At 42.7% G+C, this 18912-nt stretch overlaps 1 protein-coding gene across 1 annotated transcript in view; it reads right to left on the reverse strand.

The window, feature by feature from the left end:
- LOC115160992 (titin) overlaps window positions 1-18912 on the reverse strand; it is a 179609-nt gene that overhangs the window by 62291 nt on the left and 98406 nt on the right. Inside the window, exons 122-152 of the mRNA XM_029711620.1 lie at window positions 17456-17755; window positions 16993-17292; window positions 16781-16886; window positions 16486-16682; window positions 16028-16333; window positions 15660-15938; window positions 15178-15477; window positions 14715-15017; window positions 14127-14612; window positions 13712-14014; window positions 13263-13562; window positions 12775-13071; window positions 12186-12470; window positions 11519-11812; window positions 11128-11427; window positions 10660-10968; window positions 10171-10430; window positions 9191-9620; window positions 8691-8996; window positions 8023-8204; window positions 6721-6850; window positions 6230-6529; window positions 3601-3918; window positions 3092-3388; window positions 2689-2988; window positions 2276-2590; window positions 1744-2033; window positions 1461-1611; window positions 991-1272; window positions 471-773; window positions 38-343 (exon numbers count right to left, since the gene is read on the reverse strand). Of these exons, the coding sequence (XP_029567480.1) occupies window positions 38-343; window positions 471-773; window positions 991-1272; window positions 1461-1611; window positions 1744-2033; window positions 2276-2590; window positions 2689-2988; window positions 3092-3388; window positions 3601-3918; window positions 6230-6529; window positions 6721-6850; window positions 8023-8204; window positions 8691-8996; window positions 9191-9620; window positions 10171-10430; window positions 10660-10968; window positions 11128-11427; window positions 11519-11812; window positions 12186-12470; window positions 12775-13071; window positions 13263-13562; window positions 13712-14014; window positions 14127-14612; window positions 14715-15017; window positions 15178-15477; window positions 15660-15938; window positions 16028-16333; window positions 16486-16682; window positions 16781-16886; window positions 16993-17292; window positions 17456-17755 (8835 nt within the window). The remainder of the gene's footprint in view (window positions 1-37; window positions 344-470; window positions 774-990; window positions 1273-1460; window positions 1612-1743; window positions 2034-2275; window positions 2591-2688; window positions 2989-3091; window positions 3389-3600; window positions 3919-6229; window positions 6530-6720; window positions 6851-8022; window positions 8205-8690; window positions 8997-9190; window positions 9621-10170; window positions 10431-10659; window positions 10969-11127; window positions 11428-11518; window positions 11813-12185; window positions 12471-12774; window positions 13072-13262; window positions 13563-13711; window positions 14015-14126; window positions 14613-14714; window positions 15018-15177; window positions 15478-15659; window positions 15939-16027; window positions 16334-16485; window positions 16683-16780; window positions 16887-16992; window positions 17293-17455; window positions 17756-18912) is intronic.

Below are 18912 nucleotides of genomic sequence, written 5' to 3' on the forward strand. Positions count from 1 at the left end.
CAAGATATTTAGAATGACTATCTTATTCAACACTTACCAAGTTCTTCTTTGACTTTGATTGGCTTGGTGCAGAAAGAGTGCTTGCCCTGACCAATCACGTTGACAGCACTGACACGGAATTCATAGGTGGAATTCTCTTTGAGACCTCCCTTTGTGAACTTCCTATCCATTAGCGTGTCATCAGTATCGATCTTAGTGAAGTTATCCTTTCCGATCAGACGAGTTTCAAGCACATAACTTGTAACCTCAGAACCCCCATCATACTTAGGTGGTCTCCAGGTCAAACTGATGGAGTCTTTGGTGATTGCTGTGACCTCTAGATCCTCAGGACGCTCAGGAACAGCTAGCATGGAAAAAGGACACAAACATCAGGCCCAATGGAATAATATAAATAATAGCTGGATATGCTTATGTTTTGTAACAGCAATAAGAAAGCTGCAGTTCTGGTATTGATATAGGCAGGAACTCACAAATAGGATCTTTGATGAGAACTGGTCGTTGTGATTCAATAAATGGACCCATTCCGATGATATTCTCAGCTGCGATTCTAAAGAAATATCCCTTTCCGTCAATGAGACCCTGGACCACAGCATTGTGCCTGGTGACCGTGTAAGAGACTGCTGTCCAGCCCATGCGGTCAGACTCTCTCTTCTCAATTATGTAGTTGGTGATGGCAGAGCCACCATCGTCTTCAGGGGAGCACCAGGTTAACTTGCAGGAGTCCGTAGTGAGGTTCACACCAGAGAAGGGCTGACCAACTGGGCCGGGAACATCTAAGAACCACATGTGAAGCAAGTTTTCAATACCATTCAACTCCTGTGCCTGATCTAGGATCAGGCCCCCCTCCCTCTTATTCATTATGACCTAAAAGGCCAAACTCATCCTAGATCAGCACTCCTACTCCGAGTCGCTTGATACATACTGCCCCTGATATCACCTGAGATATACTCAACATTACCAATGAGAAGAATAAGTACAGTTTCTTCTTACCCAACACCTCCACAATGACAGCCTTCTTCCTTTCCCCTCCTTCATTCTTTGCAATAAGGGTGTATATACCCTGGTGATGGCGTCTGCAGTTTTTGATAACCAGAGCAGAGCTGATTGACGTGATTTCAACCTTAGCCTCTGCTGGTAGAGGCTGGTCATCTCTGTTCCATGTGATCTCTGGTGCAGGCTTGCCTGACACGTAGGCCAGGAGGCGGATGGTACCACCGGCATGGACTACAATCTTTTCCTTCAATGTGGCATCCAAGTCCACTTCAGGGGCAACTAAAACAACAAGTGTGTGTTAGTTTACGATAGCAAACACTCTATCTGCATCCCAATTGGCACCCTATTCCCTAAGTAGTGCACTATATAGGGAATAGGGTGCCATTTGGGACGAAGCCTCTATCATGGACGTAACAAATGGAGAAATTGAAAATAATACTGTATATCATAGTTGTCTTGTCTCTTACTTGTTCTGTCCTTGCATTCAATCACTTCGGCCACTTGACCGGGCTCACCGACGCCAGCAGCATTCACTGCCCTCACTCTGAACTTGTACCTTCCCAGCTCTTTCAGTCCAGACACAACAAACTTAGTGCCTCTAATCTCCTTGTCTTTAGCCTGAAGAAGGGAAAACCAAAGTATTACAAACAATCAGATACTCTTAATTTGATGTTATTTAAATTAATTTACCAGGTTGTCCCATTAAGATCAAAAGTGTTTGAGAAAGAATACTAATGTAAATGTAATTACCTTTTCCCATCCGTCTTTTATCACTACTACCTTTTCTTCTTCTTCTGATTCTGATATTTCATTTCCATCTTCGTCGAATATGATTTTCTTAACCTTTTTCGCTTTTACTACTACTTTGTCTGCTTCCGCTGCCTTCTGTTTTTCAATTTCTGCTTCTTTTTCCTCGTTTATGTATTCAACAAAGTAACCAGTGACCTTAGATCCACCATCAATCAAAGGTGGGATCCACTCCAGATCCACTGTTGACTTGGTCCAGTCTGTTACTTTGGGGGTTGGGGGACCGGGGAGAGCTACACACAAACAAGATGACATTTACAATGTCAGAAGGCCAAACAAATAGAAACAACATAGCTATGTAATAAATAGAAAACTGAAAAAGAACCCTCCCCATGTAAGAACAACTGTATTTATGCATCTCAAATGTCACCATATTCCCTATATAGTCCACTTCTTTTGACCAGGGCCCTATAGTGCACTAAATAGGCCGGAAATAGGGTGCCATTTGGGACACACAGTATATATGTTAACTTACTAATAGGGTCTCTTGAAAGAACAGGATCCGATGGGACACTAGGAAGTCCCATGCCAGCTGCGTTGATTGCGGTCACACGGAACTGGTAGATTGCTCCCTCCTGCAGACCAGTGATCTCATACTCCTGACCCAGGGGCATGACCCTGATGGGGGCGCGGTTCACTTTGGTCCAGCGCTTAGCCGTGGTCTCTTTACGCTCCAGCCAGTAACCACTAACTGGAGATCCACCATCGTATTTTGGCTCGTCCCAGACGATCACCATAGACTCAAGAGTCACGTCTTCCACTATGGGCTTCTCAACTTGGCCAGGGACAGCTGTTGAGAGGAACAATAAAAAAAATGGTTAGAAGAAATATATCCACAGTGACATTGACTTAGAAAGTGCTGATAATACAATAGTACATTCAACTTACTGAACAGATTCCTTGCTTTCTCAGGTTCGCTGTACAGCGGCGGTCCAACTCCATATTTGTTCTGAGCCATGACACGGAACTCATACTCATGGCCCTCAGTCAGCCTCTGAACTGTATACAGGCCTTCTTTGGGGTCGTCGGAAACGTGCACCCATGACTTTCTGTTTTCCTCACGTTTCTCAACGACGTAGTTTGTAACCTTGGAGCCACCGTCATCTCTAGGTGGTTTCCATGCAAGTGTTATCCTCTCGGCAAACACCTCTTTGAATTCGATTGGCCCGACAGGTACGCCAGGTCGTCCTAAGTTGAGGAAGAAAAGGAGCCAATGGTGTCATATTACCACACAATCAAGCAGACTAAACAAACAGAAAGAAATAAAGAAATTCAGAGAGAGATTCCTCACCTAGGACAGTGAGTTTGATTTCCTTAGATGCTTTGCCCAGACTATTGCTAGCAGTGATAGTGTACAGGGAGCTGTCGTCTCTCTTGGACTGCTGGATCAGCAGCGTACATTTGTTATCAACGACCAGCTTGTTGACATGCTGATCATATTGCACTACAGCCTTGTCTTCAGGCTTGGCAATGGGAGCCTTCTGCCATACGAGGGAGGGGAATGGACAGCCATGGACCCTAGCCACAATATGGACATCTAGTCCCTCTTCACCTTCCATCTGTTCCTTCAGTTCAATGGTAGGAGCACCTAAACAATGGATGATTGAGTCAGTACAAATCAATCAACGTTTTTTTTCTTCTCGCATTTAGAAACATTTACAATAGCATACATGTGCTGTCCCCCTGAAGAACGCACTTTCTTGGTGTTTTGTTGGTGTTTTATGCCCATTCAATCTGAGCATATTTTATGCTTTCTTTATTTAACTTTCATACTTTTTCTTAACTGTGCTTTTTACTCACATGTCTGGTCCTTAATAATGATTGGTCCAGCGGTAGCAGATGGTCTGCTTGGGCCGGCCTCGTTCACAGCCTTGACGCGGAACTCATACTCTCCTCCATTTTTAAGATCTTCAATGATGAAGATGGTTTCCTCAACATTACGCTTGTTACACTGCTTCCACGTCTCTTTCTCCGGGCCGCTGGTGTCCCAGCTCAGGCGCTCAATGATGTAGTGCGTCACAGGAGAACCACCGTTGTTCTTAGGTGGCACCCATGTCAGGGTCACTGTATCCTTGGTTACCAGATTGATCTTGACATGGGTTGGGGGATCAGGTATGTCTGATAATGGGAATAAAGAATGGGAACTTATTAGTAAGGTGTATACTTTGTAACCTACATTTCACAAAATGTTATGTGTACATATCCACATAAAAAATACTATAGTAGACAACTATAGTATTCACTGTAGTGTTTTTGTAGACTTTCGTGTAGTATTCACTGTAGGGGTTTTGCAGACTAAAGTCTGTAAAAACACTACTGTGAATACTGTACTATTTACTGTAGTATACTGCAGTATTTACAGTTAACTATAGTATAAATACTGTAGTAAAATAAAACTGTAGTATATACTATAGTAATTAATGTTGTGTTTTTGCAGACTGTAGTGTACCATAGTATTTATTGTAGTGTTTTTGCAGAAATTTCTGTAGTATTTATTATAGTGTTTTTGTTTTATTATCTTCGACATAGAAGTAGAGGCTTTCTCCTTGAGGAAACCTAAAGAAAATACTAAAATAGCAAATTTTACATAACCTATAGGTAGGGAGGACTGGGGTCTTTTGCTCTTTTCTATAACCTACAGAAAAGGCAGATTAAATACTGTAGTATTTACTATAGTTAAAATGGTGTAGTGTTTTTGCAGACTGTAATGTTATTGCAGACATTACTATAGTATTTACTACCGTGTTTTTTTTGCGGATATTCTGTAGTATTTACTATAGTATTGTTGGATTCTAGCTTGAAATATACTTATACATGTTACCATACTATAGCTTATTGATTAGTTTACATGTATAATGAATGTATATGTTGGGGTCAATGGGGGGTGGATAAGAACTAGGTTTATGGAAAGTTGCTGAGTGAGGAAGGGGAAGTGCAGAAAGTGGTATTGTTAAATCTAATGGCTCCTAAGGAGGGAGGAAAAGGGCAACAGTATGGTTTCAGTCACTGATAAGGTAGGACAGTCGTGGATTCGGGAGGAGCGAGGAATTCATCCCGATGTCAGGTCGATTGAAGTGAGAAGGAACAGTCCTATTCCAGACACATATATTTCCACACCCATGAAGGTTCTAGCAGGAGGTGGGGCCATGACCACATCAGTGAGAGGGACCAATTATGTTCCTGACTAGCAACAGAGATGTATTGGCTATCTAGATGTGCAAGGAGTTGACTCTTCCTAGTAGGAGGGTATAAATATATCTGCTTGTGTAAATATGTCTTTGTCTTTGCAGCTGTTTGACACATTGGGGGAATAAACTTGGTTTGAGATTTTCCTAGTCATCCGTTTGAGTTTTAACTCTGTTTGTTTAGAACCTACAGTATAATACAACATTCTATAGTAAGTACTACACATGATAGAGAGATACTACAGTGTTATACATTATACATTTTACTGCAGTTTACTATAGAATTCTATAGTAAGTGCTGTAGTATTCTATAGCAAACCGTAGTATTTGTTCATGTGGGTATTATCATTACTACTGTATATATAGTGGTTAGGATTTGGCGCTCTCACCGCCGCTGCCCGGGTTCGATTCCTGGTCAGGGAGCAGACAATTTTGGGGCGGAGGTAGCCTAGTGGTTAGAGCATTGGGCCAATAACTGAAAGGTTGCTGGATTGATTCCCCGAGCTGACAAGGTAAAAATGTGTCATTCTGCCTCTGAACAAGGCAGTTAACCCACTGTTCCCTGGTAGCCTATCATTGTAAGTAAGAATTTGTTCTTAACTGGCTTGCCTAGTGTTAGAATAATTTGTATGTGTTAGAATAATGACTAAATTGTTCCACTCTGAAATTGTAGGATAGGGGGAAATGTTTGAGAATCATGGGAAGATAAAATCAGGATGTGGGTAGATTTGGTAGTATGGTAGTACTTGGATGTTATATTCTTTAGTAGGGATGTAAACAGAGTAAAGTTGTATAGTAAGTAATAGGAAATCATTAGGGGGTTTCAACGGGGGAGGGGAGGTGAAAGCCTTGAAGAATGTGGCAAGTTTTTATGGTTCTTTGTGGTGAGTGGAAAAGTACTGGTTGTTGGAGAAGGGAATGGTCTAAATATAAGAATGTGTTTGTATTATAAAAGGACTGAGTCTTGATTTTTGACTTGAGAACGTTCTCTGAATAAACTGTAAAGACCTTTTGCAGAAAGCTGAGTCCTTGCCTAATTATTCTTAACCCAGTGTCTTACAAACCTTGGGGATTGGTCAAGGCTTATTGATTATTCATTTTTATCATTGGGATTCGAAAATTCCCATAACACCTAGTTAAATTAAAAAAATATGCCATTTAGCAAATGCTTTTATTCCAAAGTGACTTACTTGAGTACTATTATGAGTACATATTTATTTGTTAGTAATTAATTTGTGACTTACAGATGGGGTCTCTTGCCCTAGCAGGCTCAGTGGTCTCAGTGAAAGGTCCCATTCCCAGACGGTTCTCTGCCCGCACACGGAATACATACTCCTGTCCCTCCAGCAGTCCCTCCACAATGTAGGCCTGGCTGAAACAGCACTGGTTTACTATGGTCCAAGCCTTTCCTGTCACATTCTTCTTCTCAATGAAGTAACTCTTGATCCTCTCGCCACCGTCGTTAGCAGGCAGTTTCCAGATCAGCCTCATGGTAGCTCTGGTGATGTCAGTCACTTTGAGCTCTCTAGGAGCACCAGGCACATCTGTAAACAGATGTCAAACATACGTTAATATGTCTTCTATGAGAAGTCTATGAGAAGAAGTTGGGTTTCTCATAAATGTTTTATGTCCTAAAAAACAATATACTTCTTGATATGAGCCTCCTTTTTGTATTTTTCCTGGCTTTGCAGGTATCCATCCTTTCCATCATTAATTGCTTTTATACTGCACTTACCGAGAACATTGACTCTGACGTTGACATGTTTCTGTCCAGCCTTATTCTTGGCTGTGATGGTGTATCTTCCAGAGTGGGTCCTCAAGCACACAGGTACAGTGATGTTTGAGGTAGTATCAGTAGATTCAATCTAAACAAAGGAAATGAAGTCATTAGTCCTGGTGAGAGAGATCAAATCAGGACATTTATAAATCTTGGTCAGACAATGTGATTATTTTACTACTTATAACAAGGGTTATGTGTTACGTCCTTTCACCTTGATGCATGGTAGCTGTATCTGGACAGTTTTATCTCAATCTCTTCATTCAAAGACTCCATCATGGACACTCTTACTGACAGTTGTGGCTGCTTTGCGTGATGTATTGTTGTCTCTACCTTCTTGCCCTTTGTGCTGTTGTCTATGCCCAATAATGTTTGTACCATGTTTTGTGCTGCTACCATGTTGTTTTGCTACCATGTTGTTGTCATGTTGTGTTGCTACCATGCTGTTGTCTTAGGTCTCTATTCATGTAGTGTTGTGTTGTCTCTCTTGTCGTGATGTGTGTTTTGTCCTATATATATATATATATATATATATATATATGTTATTTATAAAAATTAAAATAAATCATCATCCCATCCCCCGTCCCAGGAGGTCTTTGCCTTTTGGTAGGCCGTCATTGTAAATAAGAATTTGTTCTTAACTGACTTGCCTAGTTAAATAAAGGTTAAATAAAAATACATCAAATACATAAATAAATCTGTACTATGCATGTCAATCTCTTCTGGCTCAAAGTGGAGGAGAGATTGACTTCATCACTACTTGTATTTGTGAGAGGTATTGACATGTTGAATGCACCGAGCTGTCTGTTTGAACTACTGGCACACAGCTCGGACACCCATACATACCCCACAAGACATGCCACCAGAGGTCTCTTCACAGTCCCCAAGTCCAGAACAGACTATGGGAGGTGCACAGTACTACATAGAGCCATGACTACATGGAACTCTATTCCACATCAAGTAACTGATGCAAGCAGTAAAAATAGATTTAAAAAACAGATAAAAATACACCTTTTGGAACAGCGGGGACTGTGAAGAGACACAAACACAGGCACAGACACGTGCATACACACACACGATAACATGGATTTAGTGTTGTAGATATGTGGTAGTAGAGTAGGGGCCTGAGGGCACACACTTAATGTGTTGTAAAATCTGTTGTGAATGTATTGTAATGTTGATTTTTTTTTATAACTGCCTTAATTTTGCTGGACTCCAGGAAGAGTAGCTGTTGCCTCCATAATAAATACAATGCCTTACCTCTGAATCAACTGGAAGGACATGAAGGCGATTCTTCTTGTGGGTCTTTGCTGGACCAGTGTATTCCCAGGTCACCTTAGGAACGGGACGCCCTTTGATGGTGGCAGGGATTCTAAAGGCATGACCAGCTCGGACGCAGAGCAAATCTTCCACAATGCAATCAATAAGGATCTTCGGCCCCACTGTGACATAAAAAGATATCATCAAAACAAAGAACAACAATAAACTTGTGACTACTGGTTAAAGGAATACTTCACTCAAAAACGATATTTTAGTATTTTCTCCATCAATCCACTGTTAAAACAATTCCCAATTTTGTTTGTATGCGTTTTGCATCATATGATGCGTCAGGGTTTTTGCGGGGCAGCAGCGTAGCCTAGTGGTTAGAGCGTTGGACTAGTAACCGGAAGGTTGCAAGATTGAATCCCCAAGCTGACAAGGTAAAAATCTGTCGTTCTGCCCCTGAACAAGGCAGTTAACCCACTGTTCATAGACTGTCATTGAAAATAAGAATTTGTTCTTAACTTACTTGCCTAGTTAAATAAAGGTAATAGAGAAAAAAAGGGTTTTGCTCTACTGAAAGTGCTTTATCTTGAAAACTTGACTGCTAACATGCATAAAAACATACCTTTTCAAATTAAAATGGATAAATAAGTAGCTCTAATTACCATGTACGTCCTCAATTAGTACTTCAGTCTTGGGACTCGGGTCAGACTCGCCGATGTCATTGACAGCTGTGACTCTGAACTTGTAGTGTTTCAGCTCTTTGAGACTTGGGACAGTGAGCTCTGTGGTCTCATGCAGAGTATCTAGATCTGTGATCCTGTTCCAGAAAGAGCTGCCTTCATCCTGGATCTCAACGATGTAACCCTTGATGGGGCTTCCCCCATCTTTCTCAGGTGGAGACCATGTGAGGCTGACACTGTGCTTGGTTTTGTCAGCGACCTCTGGTGGTGCTGGCATCCCAGGTTTCACTGTGGGGCACAGAGGGAAAACATCAAGGTCACCATCTCTGGTCATTGCAAGATATTCCTGGGTTTCTCAATAGGGCACATACTTACATATTCTTCAATACAATTTCCAAAGCAGCTAAATGAATACTAATGTTATTTTTATTTATATAAATATACATATTATAACCTGTAGTAAAGGGGAAAATTATACTTACTAAGAGGGTCTACTGCGTTTGCAGGATCGGAAGGTCCACTGGGGGGTCCAATACCGGCAATATTGACAGCCATGACACGGAACTCATATGCGGACCCCTCAATCATACGAACAACCAGGAACTCCCAGCCCTTAGGGCCGCGCTTGGTCACTGGGGCTTTATTCACCCGGGCCCAATAAGATGAACCTTTCTCCCTCTTCTCCAGCCAGTAGCCAGAGATAGTGGATCCACCGTTGTCTCGTGGAGGGTCCCATGTCACAAGCATGGAGGACCTGGTGTGCTCTGCGATCTTTGGTTTCTCTGGAGGACCAGGGAGTCCGTACAGATCCTTGATGACGGTGGCCTCTGTTTCGCAGGCGTCACTCTGTCCATACTTGTTCTCTGCTCTCACTCTGAACTGGTACTGGCTACCGGTTCCCAGATTCCAAACCTTTGAGAAGACATTTGGGAACATTGAGTAAATGATTAAACGATTCAATTAAGTCCACTATAAGCATTCATGCTACTGTCACAACGTATTACAATCTTTGTTGTTTCTTTTGATATATAGAGAGACATAGCATATTATATGCCTCATTATTAAGGCCCATACATTAGAGTTCTTCACAAGCACCAAAAAGTTGAAAATAGATTGCTGCATTCCACCCCGTACCCTACCTGAATACCTTTTTTTTTTCAAGCTATAGACCTGGTCCGAACTAACCCAAGGACAACCAGACCCATCCCCGTATAGACCCTGTTGGGTCCGGTCAGATCCAAGTGAGGGAAGCAGCAGAAAATAATTGTTTTAGCTACGTTATCAACCAGAGCTGTTAATGCGCGAGGAAAAGAGAAACAGAGCTGGTTTCAGGTATTCGGGAACAGGTGGACCAGTGAAGACCTCTACCATACATGCTTATGACCTGCTATGAAGCATTATACCAGCGGGTTTTAACTAAAGTGTTACCAAACATAATATATTCAATATGTTTTATACTGACCCCGAGTCGTTTCTCAATGATGCTGTTGGTGATCACCGTCCATACAGGAATGGGTCTAGGCTCAGATTTAGGCTTAGGCTCCTCATCCTCAGAATCCTCATATTCATCTTCAGGTTCCACCTCAGGAAGAATGTCCAGCTTCTCAACGATGTAGTTAGTGAGCTCACTTCCTCCGTCGTCCTCTGGGGCGTCCCAGGTCAGCTTGCAGGACTCAGCCTTGATGTTACCAATATTCACATTCCTTGGTGGCAGAGGACGGTCTGTAAACAAGAGAGAGGATAATATTGTTACCCTCATAATGACAACGCAACAATTCAATGACAAAAAGGTCCGACTACAGTAGACAGACTAAAATATCTTATTTTTGCTAATTTGTATGGATATTTTCTTGCAGAAAAGTGAGCTAATGGCTTTGACTTTACTGATTCATACTCACAGTGTCCAGAAATGAAGAAAAGCAAACAACATACATCATATCAGACCACTTACCTAACACATTAACCTTGATGGTGTGACTAGCTGACCCAAGACGGTTGGAGGCAGTCACTGTAAAGATGCCTTTGTCCAATCTGGCTGCTGCAGGGATACTAAGCTTGGTGTTGGACTGGATTCTGTTGATCTCCTTGGTGTCCATCAACAGAGTCTCAGTGGGCTCTGCAATAATGACTTCATCCTTCAACCATTCAACCTTGGGCATTGGAAGACCAGTCACCTCAGCAGGGATTTCAATAGGCTCTCCCTTCTTGACGGTGATGGCATCTCCCTTGAAGGTCTTTAACATCCTCACAGTAGGAGGAACTGAAATAGAAGGAGCAACTCAGTGACAAGTTTATTCAATTCAATTCAGTCCAATTCAATTCAGTCCAATTAAAATCAATCAAGTCCAATTCAATTCAACATGTTTACTATTGTAGCATATAGGACAAATACCAAGACCATAGAACTCGGAGGACTAACCTTCATCATCTTGAATAACAATGGTGAGTGGAATTCCAGGTTCACTTGGTCCAATCAAATTGACAGCCTTGACACGGAACTCATACATAAACAGCTCCTCAAGGTTCTCGACGGTCATGAAGAGGTCCTTGCACATCTCTGTGTTACAAGGCTCAAATGCTGGGGCATCGTGCTTCTTCTTCTCAACAAAGTAGCCCAAGATTGGACTGCCTCCATCGTTGCGGGGAGGTCTCCAGGCAAGGCTGATGGAAGTCTTTGTCCTCTCAGTGTAGTGGAATCTCTCAGGCGAAGTTGGTGGAGCTTCAATTAAAATATAGAGTGATTAAACTCTATTAATGATCTGACCTGCACAGAAAAACATTTGCATGAATCAACAAATTGTAGACATTACCTTTAGGATCCACTGCAGCAATAGGGCCCAGATCAACAGGAGGGCCACAGCCAAACTTGTTCTTCGCCACAACCCGGAAGATGTACTCCTGTCCTTCAACAATACCCACAATCTCACACTTAGATGAGGGAGTCTCGATGGGCTGTCTCCACGTGTGCATCTTGGGATCTCTTCTCTCAATGATGAAGCCGGTCAGATCACTGCCACCGTCGTCATCAGGATCGGACCAGTTCAGAATCATCAGTTTCCTGGTTACCACCACAGGTTTCAGGTCCAGCACAGGCCCGGGAACATCTGACAGAGGACAGGTCAAAGTGTTAAATCCAAGTACAATATGTGAGTAAGTAAGTAGGTAGCCTTGTCCGAGCAAGAATGGCCCATAGGTTAGGAGCCTATCTCCTGTATCTGCAGCGTGAGGCAGCTTGAAGTACACCCCCTGGAAAGGGTACTAGTCTATCGCAGGCCAACAACATTTAAGGCGACATTATTACTCTTTCGATAATCCACAATAGATGTTTTTATAGATGTTCTATTAACTATTAACAAACAAACGATTCATTAACCCTAATCCTAGCTTTACATCATCAAAGTACAACCAAATGTGAAATATGCCCAAAATGGCATACTGTGATATCATAGCTAATAGAGAATTCATCAAAACACTTACCCATGACATCAACCCTTGTCCATGTAGACTTGATTCCGCTGCTATTCCTTGCACTGATCTGGTATTTGCCAGGATCCTTTCTCGTGGCGGCCTTGATACTGAGAGTGCTTTCCTTTCCAACATTTTCAATCTGGACGTGGTCTTTGTCAGGTGGACCGTCATCTTTGGTCCATTTGATGTCTGGAGGAGGTTTACCAGTGACCAGGGCAGGCAGAATCAGTGGCTCCCCAGCTCTGATCATTACGCCGTTCCTCACAGTGAGATCCAACTCTACCACTGGAGCCTCTATAGACACAATCAACATTAATTGACGTTAGCTATGTTTTAATAATAATAATACACGGGACTTATATAGTGCTTTCAAAGACCCAAAGTCACTTGAATATCCATGAAGGCTAATCAAGGGAGAACGACAATAGTGGAAGGAACAGTGGTATTTGATACTATTCCATTCATTTCGTTCCAGCGATTACAATGAGCCTGTCCTCCGATTCAATGTGACACCAATGGAGGCCACTGTTGTTAATGTATTAAGCATACGTTTGTTGTCATTGTTTTGAATAAGCTTTCTGATCATTGGTTACTGTACCTTTAGGATCTCTGACAAAGACTGATTCAGTCAAGCCAGGAGTTCCTTCACCAGCTCCATTGACTGCGATCACACGGACCAGGTACTTGGCTCCTTCTCTGACTCCATACACAGTGAAGGCCCGGGTCTTCCAGGGTCTCTCTGTGGAGCGGGACCAGTCATTGGTGCCTGCTAGGGTCTTGTCAACATGGTATCCCAGGATCTCTCCACCTCCATTGGAGGCAGGAGGATCCCATTCCACATCAATGGAAGACTCAGTGGTGTCAAGGATTCTTGGGAATGGTGGTCCAGGTGGCACTATGGGACAAACACATCAACAATAACATATTGTATTTGATCATTGTTTGACAATGAAACTTAATCACAATGAATCATTGTGTTGTATTATATTGTATTGATTTTGTGCATTTTGTATGCTTAAACTCACAAAATTAATTTCCATGCAAATGGACAATAAAAGGTATCGTATTATAATCTTGTTGACTTACAGATTGGATCCTGGCATGTCATGGGATCAGAGGGGACGCTGAACTTCCCAGGCCCAGCTTGATTCTCAGCAGCCACCCTGAAGATATATGTCAGACCCTCCAGTAGGCCTTCCACATTCATTTCTGTATCCTCCAAAATTACCCGGTTGACTCTGGTCCAATGGGTGCTGTTGATCTCACGACGCTCCACCCAGTAACCAAGGATGGGGCTGCCCATGTCGTTTGGAACCTCCCAGGTAACCAGCATGGAGTTGGCTGTGATGCCGTCAATCTCAGGCTTCTCTGGAGCCTCTGGTGGGTCTAGAATAAGAAGTGAACATCACAGTTGTAAGAACAAAGTACAATCACGACTAACCCAGACGTGCAAAACTGGTTGAACTGACATCATCATTTCAACCTGATTTGGAATGTTATAGACATGATAAAACTCTTAAAAATAAATTATTTACCAAATGGATCCTTGGCAATAATTGGCTTAGAGATACATGGTGGTCCAGGACCAAACTTGTTCTCAGCAGTGACACGGAAGATGTACTCCTTCTTCTCTATCAGTTTGGTCACGGGGTATCTACATCCTCTGAGCGTTGAGGTTACGGTGATCCATCCGATCTCCACCTTGGAGTTGTCCTTCCTTTCCAAGGTGTAGTTCAGGATCTCACTGCCACCATCATCCATGGGAGGATCCCACTTGCAGATGACAGAGTTCTTCCTGATCTCCTCAAACCTGAAGTTGATTGCAGGACCAGGTACATCTGTAAAAAGTAAAATAAGAGGTTTTCAAAATATGGTTGAAAAATAACTATGAGCGTCAACAACACCAGTAAATTAATTTACAAAATATATTAATTAAATATTATATCTCACCTAGCACATTGACTTCACAAGTTGCAGAGGCAATACCATGGTCATTCTCAACCTTGATGGTGTACACGCCATGGTCACCCCTGATGGTGTCCCTGACAATGCAAGAGGATTCTCCCCTCTTCTTGTCATGGATGGTGAGACGTTCCTGGAGGGTTGGGTAGTCAGGGAGTTCCTCCTCAGGCTCTTCATGGGCAGGCTCTGCAGCTGGGGCCTCTGCAGCTGGAGCCTCAACCTCTCCCTCCTTGACTTCCTTATTTTCTCCTTCCTTCACTTCCTTCTTTTCCTCCTTCTTCACCTCCTTCTTCTTAACAATGGGTTTCTCTGGTCTCTTCTTCATGGCTTCAGGTCTGATGACCACATCGTTCCTATACCATGTGATTTGAGGGTATGGGGATCCAGAGATGTTGGCGTCCAGTCTGATCTCAGCACCTCTCTTAATGCTCATACCGGACTGCAGGCTTCCACTGAGGAACACCTTGGGTGTTTCTGAAAAGAAAACCACATTTAGAAATGACAAATGACCTGTCTGAAAAATCGTATAAATTGTTTTGAATTGTGACGGTTTGAATAAGATGTATCTTTCCTTACCAACAGCATCAGTAGCCTTCACCATTGGTGTGCTGCGTGATGGGTCGCTGACACCGGCAGCATTCTCAGCTCGTACACGGAACTGGTATTGTTTTCCTTCCCTGAGATTCCTCACTGTGTAGGACAGCACAGGCACAAGGAAGTCGTTGCATCTTGTGAAGTTCTCATCACCCTTCATCATCATCTCCAGAACGTAGCCCATAATCTTGCAGCCCCCATCATACATAGGTGGTTTCCATGTGAGGGTGATAGTCTTAGAAGTAGGGTTGTGGGTCTCAACATCTAATGGAGGGTCAGGGCGCTCTGAAATATTGAACAAGGAACACTTAATAAATCCAATACAACTCTTTAGAAATGTAGTCTTTCTTGGAAAATAAAATCATCAACTTTGAATTGTGAGCAAGGTTTGCACCTGTTTTTCATTTAAGGTGTTTCTTGGACACAAAATAAATATTTCACTCACGCTTCTGATCCTCTGCGATCACGGGGTTGCGGAGCTCAATGTACTCCCCACCACCAATCTTGTTGACAGCTTTGACCCGGAAGTAGTACTCTCCATTGGGGATCAGATCCTTGACGGGCCAGCTGACTTTGTTCTCTCCAGACATCATGTTGACATAGGTCCTCCGGCCTGCCTCTCTGCGCTGTAGTACATAGTGGAGAACAGGGCTGCCACCATCATAGTTGGGAGGATCCCAGGAAACCTTGCAAGAGCTCTTGGTGATTTCACTGGCAACAATGTCTTTGCAGGGACCGGGCAGGCCTGTCAAAACAAACATGGATATGAAGATTTGATCTTGATAGTTGTAGTATGCTGGTGCTAGTAAATCATATTTCTAATATTTTCAACCAAATAGAGTATTTATGTCAAATGTAATGATTACACTATTAGGGACACCATGGAATATGTAAGTAATAATATTATTTATTTTGACACAAACGCACCAACAACTTTAACATTGATTGTTCCGCTGCTAGTTCCCAAGGAGTTCTCCAGTGTGACCTTGTACTGGCCGGCGTCTGCATGCAGACAGCTCTCAATCTCCAGGTGGCAGGAGAGGTACTCCTGGCTGAAGGTCATTCTCTCATCGTCCTTCAGCTCCTTTCCGTCTTTGTGCCAGGTGATCTTGGGTTTGGGCACTGCTCTGAATGGGATGGGGAGATGCCACTTCTCTCCCTCAACAATCACAATGTCCTTAGTCTGGAACTCAAGGATTGGGATGCCTTCAGGAGGGAAAAATATAGTATAATCAGATATCAGTATATAATATATCTCTGGAAACGGAAATATACATTATGGAAGGTTTACTTACAGTCAGAGTCCTTGGCATAGACCTTCTCAGAGATATCAGATGGCTCACTAACTCCAACAGAGTTTATGGCACGGACTCTCAGGACGTATTGTTTCTCTGGGATGATGCCCTCCTCTGTTTTGTATTTGAGCTCCTTGATTGGGCGAGAGTTGATTCTCATCCACTTCTCAGTACCAGCCTCACAGAGCTCGATATGGTAGCCAGTTACAGGGCTGCCGCCAGTTCTCTCTGGTGGTCTCCAAGCAATACACAAATGCTCTCTGCTGGCTTCAGTGATGTGAAGCTCAATTGGAGGAGAGGGTACACCTATAAAATTCAATACAAAGACAAGAATTATAACATTGCAGGTGGGTTTCTTCATTGGTAAATAGACTATCAATTATAAATTACTCATGCAAGTCAAACAAATTTAGCCATAAAACACAGTGTTTTTACTTTAAAAACTGATAAAAACCCACCTGTTGGATCTTCAATAGCAATGATTTCTGTTGGTTCACTAGGGTGTCCAACACCGGCCTCATTCTCAGCACGAACCAGGAACTGAACCTCGGTTCCTTCAATGACGTCTGTCACTCTGTACTTGCAGTCAGCACCTGAGGTCTTACCACACTTCACCCAGCGGGTGCCCAGTTTCTCCTTCTTTTCAATTGAGTATCTAATGGAATAAAATATTCCCAAATGTTATAAACATGCTTATACGACAAAAGTACACTCTATGACACTCCTATAACACTAGAGTTGACCAAAGTTTACCTCAGAACTGGTTTGCCACCATCATTCTTGGGGGCGTCCCATTGCAAATCAACATGTCTCTTTGACACTCCATGGACAGAGAGATTATATGGTGGTCCAGGGGTAGCTGAAAATAGGAAACAGTACTTAGAAATGGACTTAGCAACCTTTGCATGTTGCAAGTGAACACCAGTTACATACAGTAACACTGTACACATTAACTATGATCTTACTGAAAGTATCTTTAGCCATAATGGAGTCTTCCAGTTCACAGAATTCACTGGGTCCAACAGCATTCTCAGCAGCCACACGGAACACATAGAGGGAGCCCTCATTCAGTGGAGTGACCGTGTACTTCAGCTCCTTCACAGTAGTGTCCACTGCCTGCCAGCCCTTACGCCTGACGTCCCTCTTCTCAACAATGTAGTTGGTGATGGGTGAACCACCATCCTTCTCTGGTACTGTCCACTTCAGCTCAGCACTGTTACTGGAAATGTTGATGACATCCAGCCAGCGTGGGGGTGTAGGAGGATCTGGAAAATGAATGCGTCATCATCAACCATCAACTCAGTCAACCAACCATGACACACTGAACCACTTCAGATGGAAATGATCTCAGTCTGTGTGGCACAAATGACACCCTATTCCCTATATAGTACACTACTTGTGCCATTTGGAACACAGTCGGCTACTTACTGAGTCTCTCCTTGCACAGAACTGGATCGCTAGGCTCGCTGGGTTCACTCTCCCCAGCAATGTTGACTGCAATGACCCTGAAGGAGTACTCCTGTCTGTCCATCAGGCCTCTCAGGAAGTGCTCCAGGATATTGATTCCTTCTGAAACACGGACCCACTGCTCAGTTCCACTCTTCAGGAGCTCAATGATGTAGCCCTCGATCTTGGCACCACCGTCATGCTCAGGCTTGGTCCACTGTAGGAAGGCAGAGGTCTTGGCCACGTCTTTGACGGTTGGCTTACCAGGAGCCCATGGAGGATCTGTAGGAAAAGAAGACATGTTGTTTTGGTGAACAACATTACATTTCATAAACGATTAATGGTCTGTTGATTAAATACAATATATATATAAAAGTATGTGGACACCCCTTCCAATTAGTGGATTTGGCTATTTCAGCCATGCAATCTCCATAGACAAACGTTAGAAGTAGAATGGCCTTACTGAAGAGCTCAGTGACTTTCAATGTGTCACCGTCATAGGATGCCACCTTTCCAACAAGCCAGTTGCTGCCCTGCTAAAGCTGAACCGTTTAAAAACATCTTAGGGCTAGGCCCCTTTTCTCTCAATTTCCGCCTGAATGACGTGCCCAAAGTAAACTGCCTGTTGCTCAGGCCCTGAAGCCAGGATATGCATATAATTGGTACCATTGGAAAGAAAACACTTTGAAGTTTTTTAGAAATGTTAACATAATGTAGGAGCATATAACAGAATAGATATGGTAAGAGAAAATCCAAAGAAAAACCAACCGGAGTTTCTTTATTTTTGAGAGACCATGCTCTTACAATGGCAATTATAAGGGCATACTGGAAATTAGCTCCCAGGATGCAATTCCTATGGCTTCCACAGGGTGTCAGCAGTCTATGTTCAAGGTTTCAGGCTTGTAACTTCCAAAACAAATAAGAAATATCAGTTTTAGTACAGGGACACAGTCTTGGAAATTCGTGTATGAAGACAGGACACACCTGCTAAAATTGGTTTCCTATTGAACATACTTCTTTCCGTAAGAAATATTATAGTTTGATGACATTTTAGGGTAACTGGGGAGTAAATAGAAACATATGTTGACTTGTTGAAACAAAGTTTAGGGGTAGATTTTCGAATTCCTTTCTCTGCATGTTGAACGAGTGGATTACTCAAATCGATGGCACCAACTAAACAGACTTTTTGGGATATAAAGAAGGATTTTACCTAACAAAACGACACTACATGTTATAGCTGGGACTCTTTGGATTACAAATCAGAGGAAGATTTTCAAAAAGTAAGTGAATATTTAATCGCTATTTGTGAATTTATGAAACCTGTGCCGGTGGAAAAATATTTTGATGTGGGGCGCCATCCTCAAACAATCGCATGGCATGCTTTTGCTATAATAGCTACTATAAATTGGACAGTGCAGTTAGATTAACAAGAATTTAAG

The sequence above is a fragment of the Salmo trutta genome, chromosome 24 (genome assembly GCF_901001165.1).
Source record: "Salmo trutta chromosome 24, fSalTru1.1, whole genome shotgun sequence".
NCBI classification, from domain to species: domain Eukaryota; kingdom Metazoa; phylum Chordata; class Actinopteri; order Salmoniformes; family Salmonidae; genus Salmo; species Salmo trutta.